General features: G+C 63.6%; 1 protein-coding gene across 5 annotated transcripts in view; it reads left to right on the forward strand.

The window, feature by feature from the left end:
* Positions 1-4,257, forward strand: part of PLXNB2 (plexin B2) — a 28,807-nt gene extending 24,550 nt beyond the window's left edge. For all 5 annotated transcript variants that reach the window (XM_086711914.1, XM_086711918.1, XM_086711915.1 and 2 more), the window contains 11 exons: positions 98-244; positions 676-832; positions 981-1,081; positions 1,170-1,254; positions 1,403-1,557; positions 1,705-1,865; positions 1,946-2,093; positions 2,605-2,669; positions 2,810-2,885; positions 3,247-3,321; positions 3,406-4,257. In XM_086711914.1, coding sequence (XP_086568040.1) covers positions 98-244; positions 676-832; positions 981-1,081; positions 1,170-1,254; positions 1,403-1,557; positions 1,705-1,865; positions 1,946-2,093; positions 2,605-2,669; positions 2,810-2,885; positions 3,247-3,321; positions 3,406-3,510 — 1,275 coding nt within the window. In that variant the 3' untranslated portion in view covers positions 3,511-4,257. The remainder of the gene's footprint in view (positions 1-97; positions 245-675; positions 833-980; positions 1,082-1,169; positions 1,255-1,402; positions 1,558-1,704; positions 1,866-1,945; positions 2,094-2,604; positions 2,670-2,809; positions 2,886-3,246; positions 3,322-3,405) is intronic.
* The last annotated feature ends 1,896 nt before the right edge of the window (positions 4,258-6,153 follow it).

Raw genomic sequence — 6,153 nt, forward strand, 5'->3', positions numbered from 1 at the left:
AGTGAGGGGGTGCTCTCCCCGACCTCCCCCCAAACATCCACCTGCCCAGGGGGCATCTCCAGTCTCACCCGTGGCTGAGCTGCCCTTTGCTCTCCAGGACAGTGCCGGCGAGCCCCTATATAAGCTTTTCAAGGCCATCAAGCATCAGGTGGAGAAGGGGCCAGTGGACGCTGTGCAGAAGAAGGCCAAATACACCCTCAACGATACGGGGCTGCTGGGGGATGATGTGGAGTATGCACCCCTGGTGAGCACTGCGGCTGGGGGGCCTGGGCCGCCTCAGGAGCAGACGCTGGATGCCATTCACAGACTCGCACGGGCCCACCTGAGTTCAGGGGTGGGGGTTGTGCACCCTCCGTGGGTATTGGGCCCCAAAGGTGTCCCTGCAGAGAGGCTCCGAGTGTCCCGAGTCACCTGCCTCCCGGGCACCTGGGTCCCCTGCAGCCCTGTGTGGGGCGTCCAGGTGTGCCTGGTGGTGAGCCTATGTGCACACGAGAGGTGGCGCGTGGCTAGTGATGCTCTCTGTCCTGCTGAGCCAGGGCTTGTGAGGAAAGGCCAGGTCAGGCCGCTCTAGGGGCACCTGAGGGTGTGACCACGGGGGTGCCCGAGGCTGTTCCCACACCGGTGGGCAAAAGAGAGGCCCCCCACACTGGCTCTTCACCCCACGTCCCCCGGCAGACGGTGAGCGTGATCGTTCAGGACGAAGGCGCCGATGCTGTCCCGGTAAAGGTCCTCAACTGTGACACCATCTCCCAGGTCAAGGAGAAGATCATCGATCAGGTGTACCGTACGCAGCCTTGCTCTCGTTGGCCTAAGGCTGACAGCGTGGTCCTCGGTGAGCAAGGTCCTCGTGTACCCAGCTCTGTGCCCTGGGGCGGGGTCCTGCCCTGGGGACCCTGGGTGGGCAGGTGGGGTGGAGGGACAGCAAGAGGGAGCCGGGTGGGGTGTGGCTGGGTTCCAGGAGCTGGGCTGTGTCCTCCCAGAGTGGCGTCCTGGGTCCACAGCCCAGATCCTGTCAGACCTGGACCTGACCTCTCAGCGGGAGGGCCGGTGGAAGCGGGTCAACACCCTGATGCACTACAACGTGAGTGCTGGCGGCTGGGCAGGGGGAGGGCCGCATCCCCAGCCTCGGTGGGGAGCCAGGGGCCCGCTCTCATGACTGCATGCCCCAGGTCCGGGATGGAGCCACTCTCATTCTGTCCACGGTGGGAGTCTCCCAACAGCCTGAGGACAGCCAGCCGGATCTACCCGGAGAGCGTGAGTCCCTTCCTTTTGCCTGTGCTCTTGTGGGCTCTGGAGGTCAACGTGGACCAGTCTGCCCCCCCACCCCCCGACCCCGTGCTGCCCTGGAGGGGCGGGGGGCTACTGAGCTCCAGTCTTGGCCTTCAGTGCCACCTCCCCACAGGCCATGCCCTCCTGGAGGAGGAGAACCGTGTGTGGCACCTGGTGCGGCCAGCGGAGGAGGTGGACGAGGGCAAGTCCAAGCGGGGCAGCGTGAAGGAGAAGGAACGCACCAAGGCCATCACCGAGATATACTTGACCCGCCTGCTCTCTGTCAAGGTGGGCGCTGCCAGGGCGGGGCAACGTGTGGATGGCCACACCGGGGGCGGGGCCGGTGGGCGGAGCAACGTGGGGGGGCGGTCACACAGTCCAGCGCCCACTCCCTGCTGAGTCCCCCCCCACACACACACTGCCCCAACCCCGCAGGGCACGCTGCAGCAGTTTGTGGACAACTTCTTCCAGAGCGTTCTGGCACCTGGGCATGCGGTGCCGCCCGCTGTTAAGTATTTCTTCGACTTTCTGGACGAGCAGGCCGAGAAACATGACATTAAGGATGAGGACACCATCCACATCTGGAAGACCAACAGGTGGGGGCTCCTCCACCCTGCTGCTGCCTGCCCTGCTCCAGGGTCTCGGCAGCCCCTCACTCCCTGTTGCTCTGCCTCAGTCTACCACTGCGGTTCTGGGTGAACATTCTCAAGAACCCCCATTTCATCTTTGACGTGCATGTTCATGAGGTGGTGGACGCTTCCCTGTCAGTCATCGCTCAGACCTTCATGGACGCCTGCACACGCACAGAGCACAAGCTGAGCCGCGTGAGTGGACCCTGAGGGCAGTTTCGGGGGTGGGGAGATTTAGGTCGTGGCCCTGGAGTTCTGTAGGGTCCGGGTCGAGTAGTGGGGGGTGGGGGGTGGCCCGGGGAAGCCATGGTGTGATGCGGGTGACGAGGTCCGTTTGGGATGTGCCGGGAAGTTTGGGGTGTTGGTTTGTACATTTGGGGCCCGAACTCATGAGAAAGGCAAGTGAACGGTAACTGGGGCTGTGGGAGGTAGGGGGCCTGGGTCACGGCCTGTGGGCTCTGGAGGTCAACGTGGACCAGTCTGCGCCCCCGTGCTGCCCTGGAGGGGCGGGGGGCTGCTGGGGCAGAGCCTGGGCCCTCCCCGCCTTCCCCTCGCGTGGGTACCCAAAGCACTGGACGCTCCTCCCCTGTTGGGCCTCTGTCCCCCACACACCACACCTCCAGTTCTCTGTTCCGTGGGTGTCCTGGGTGGGGGCGAGCTCGGCTCTGTCACGACTCAGGCATCTCTTGGCTCCGACCCCCCACAGGACTCTCCCAGCAACAAGCTTCTCTACGCCAAGGAGATCTCCACCTACAAGAAGATGGTGGAGGAGTGAGTGCTCCCGTCCCCCCAGCTAGACCCTGGGCACCCACCCTTGACCCCACCCAGTGGGGCCCCTGGGGGTGGTTCCGGCCTGTGACTGGGACCCGCTGCCCCACCCCTTCCCTGACCATACGCCCGCTCTCCCGCAGTTATTACAAGGGGATCAGGCAGATGGTGCAGGTCAGCGACCAGGACATGAACACACACTTGGCGGAGATTTCTCGGGTAAGAGAAGGTGATGCAGGGTGTGTGCGCGCCAACTGACCGTATCCAGGCCGAGCACCCCACCCCTCCCCCAAAGCCCCCTGCTGAGTGGCGCTGGAGACTGCCCTTGCAGGAGGGAGAAGCAGGGTGGGGCCGGGTGTGCCCCGAGGAAAGGGGTTTGCGAGCCGTGCTGACCTGGCCTGACTGCTGTGTGTCTGTGGGTGAGAGCGTATGTCTGTCTGCGGCCATCCCACGTACCTGTAACCCTCCTACATGTGTGTGTGCTTGGGGTGCTACACGTCGGCCCTTTCCTCCACCGGGGACAGCCTCCTACCTGCGGGGTCACACAGCCCCTCTCCGACACCCCCCCCCAACCCCCCAGGCACACACAGACTCGCTGAACACCCTCGTGGCCCTGCACCAGCTGTACCAGTACACGCAGAAGTACTATGACGAGGTGAGGGGTGTCCTGCCAGGGGTGGGGGCCGGCACCCAGGCAGCCCCCTTCCCTGGCGTGTGGTCTGACGCGGCCCACCTGCAGATCATCAACGCCCTGGAGGAGGACCCTGCCGCCCAGAAGATGCAGCTGGCTTTCCGCCTCCAGCAGATCGCGGCTGCGCTGGAGAACAAAGTCACAGATCTCTGACCTCTGGCCTCTGCCACCACTGACTCTGGGCACAGGTGCGTGATGCTCCGTGTCAGGCGTCGGGCAGCCCCTGAGAAACGAGGCCGAGCGGTAAGGCCCTTACCCTTCACCAGCAGGGGAAGAGCCCCGGGCATCCGCGTGTGGGTGCAGCGGGGGAGCCCCTACCTCCGCGTCTGTAGCATCTATCTCCTGAGCAATAGTGCCGTGCGCCCTCCAGCGCCAGCTCCCGCAGAACCAGCATCAGGTGTTGTCTGTGTCACATCTCCCGCGCGATTCGCAAATGTGCCTTACGCCCCTGGCACCGCGCCAGGTCGCTGGGGGCAGTGGGGCCTCAGCTCCCCCTGTCTGAACACCAGCAGCCACCTCAGACTCCTGGGTTTGGCCTCTTCGGGTGGGGTCTGCTTGCCTGTGGCCCGCGGGGCCTCGCGCCCAGACTGTGTCTGTCTGCCCCGCCGGGACTGGAGGAGAACAACGGTACGAAGCCTTCCTGACCTCACGTGGCCTGCCCTGCGGGGCGCTGGCACTCCGGGTGGACTCCGTGCCCTGGGCCCCACCTCAAAGGTCAAGCTGGACGTCAGACGTCGAGGCCCAGGTGGCCAGAGGGGACCCAGAAGACTGGGCCGTGCTGGAGGCCCTGCCCAGGTCGGAGGGGTCTGGCAGCAGCTCCACCGGGACCACCCTGACCCCTACCCCCTTTTGTAAATCTTGTTCATTGTAAATCAAATACACCTGTCTTTTTCACTCTGCTGCGTGGCTGGGTTCCTCCTGTGGCTGCAGCAGATTTGCAGTCCCTGCTTCTCCACTCCCATTCCTCCTGTGGACACTGGCCCGAGGGTCTCCCCTCAGGCCAGCGTGTGCTTTCTGGTGGGGGGCGGGGGGCAGGGGAGAGTTGAGCTGAGTCCAGGCCCTGCCCTCCCCGCTGCCCCAGGGCTGAGAGATGCGGCCTGGGGCACAGGAAGGGGCTGGGCGCCACGGCCAGTAAGTGATCCTGGAAGGATTGGTTCCAGGCAGGGGAGTGTGGATCAGGCGCCATCTGGTGGCCAGGATGCCCCTGCCTGCCTTCCTTGGGCTGAGCCTGCTTGGGCCTGGGGGGGCACTCGTGGGCCTGGCAGGGGCTACTGTCTGGGCCCCTGATAGGTCAGGGACCTATGATCCTCTTTTCTAAGGAGGGGGTCCAGCCAGCATACAGGTAGTAAGTCACTGCTGTGTGCAGACCCCACCAGACACTGGGTGACTCTGGGAGAGAGGGCCCTGTGTCCCCCAGGGTCGGCTCCTTGGCCCCGAGAACAGCCCCAGGATGACTTAGGACAAAAGTAAGGCTGAGTAGTGCCCCCTGCCAATGCCTCACGGAGGGGGTGGTCCAGGATTCTGGGGGTGGAGGAAGCATGTTGCTCCCGGCCCCCATGTTGCACGCAGGGCGGCAGCAACGAGATGCACCGCCCCGGAGCATCAGCACACAAGCGTGTGCGTAACACAGGGTCCCCTGGGCCCTGGGAACACAGCAGTAAATGGCATAGACGGGCTGCCCTGAGGGAGCCCTGGTGCTCCAGGAATACCGCGCAGCCGAAAGGGGATTCGGTGGCTCCAAAATGAGGGCATGCTGCTGGTCCCGCCTCAGATCCGGCTGGACCCAGGTGCTCACGTGTCTCAGGGTTCCATCTTGTCTGAACTGCTTCCCGGCCTATGTGGCTGTGTCCCCAGACAGCGGGGACGTTGTTGATGGGCAGCCCTGACTGCGTCTCCTCCACTTGGGGCATCGTGGTGGCTGGGGATAGGCTAGGCCTTTGATGGTGAGCTACCTGTGCACTTGGAATGAGGGTGGGTCTCTCCTACAGGGAAGCGTACTAGACAAACGCTGACACCCCCTACCCCAGGGACCCCTAAATGACACTGTTACGACCCACACGAGGTTTCCTCTTCCCTGAGATCTAGCTGTTCAGAAGCAGGTGGAACAGAGTCTGGAAGTGCTAGGCTGGGGGTGCCTGGGACAAGGAGGCCTGGCTTCCAGACTGGACCTCCACAAGCCACTACTGCCCCTAAGAAGCCACTACTGCCCCCTACAGACTACAGTCTGCAGTGTGAGGACCCCCCTCCCATTCTGTGAAGGTTAGAGACAGGAAGGGCTCGAGGTCCAACAGATGGGGTATGAAGAGGTCCAGGGGCTGTCCCTTCATGCGGCTGTTGAAGGCATAGATGTTGGGGTGCAAGGTGGCAGGGGGCAGGCCAGCCTTGAGTTGTCAGGATGGTGTCAAACTGAGGGATGACCCACCTTCCTGTTTCCACTTCACCATCTTCCTCCTGATGTAGTAGCCCCGGGGGGGGGGGGGGCGGGGGGAGGGGGGGATGCACGCACAACTTCAGTGACCTTTCCTTCCAAGTTGCAGGGAACAGCCTAAGGCCACACCCTGCTTGCTTAACGGCGAGGACCCTCTCCTAAATCACCAGGCCTCCAGGATAGAGCCACATCAGCTTTTTAGGAAGTTCATTCTGACCATAGGGAGAAGTGCAGCCAGGAGGCCAGCAAGTGGCCAGTGGAGGGGAGAGTGGACATGGAGAGAGTGGGATATTGATACTGGAGTGTAGGGTGGAGGGAGACCAGGGATGGGGGTCCTGAGACTCAGGGCTTCCGTCCGGGTAGGAGGC

The sequence above is a fragment of the Puma concolor genome, chromosome B4, assembly GCF_028749965.1.
Source record: "Puma concolor isolate L17-30 chromosome B4, mPumCon1.1.hap2, whole genome shotgun sequence".
Lineage (NCBI taxonomy): Eukaryota > Metazoa > Chordata > Mammalia > Carnivora > Felidae > Puma > Puma concolor.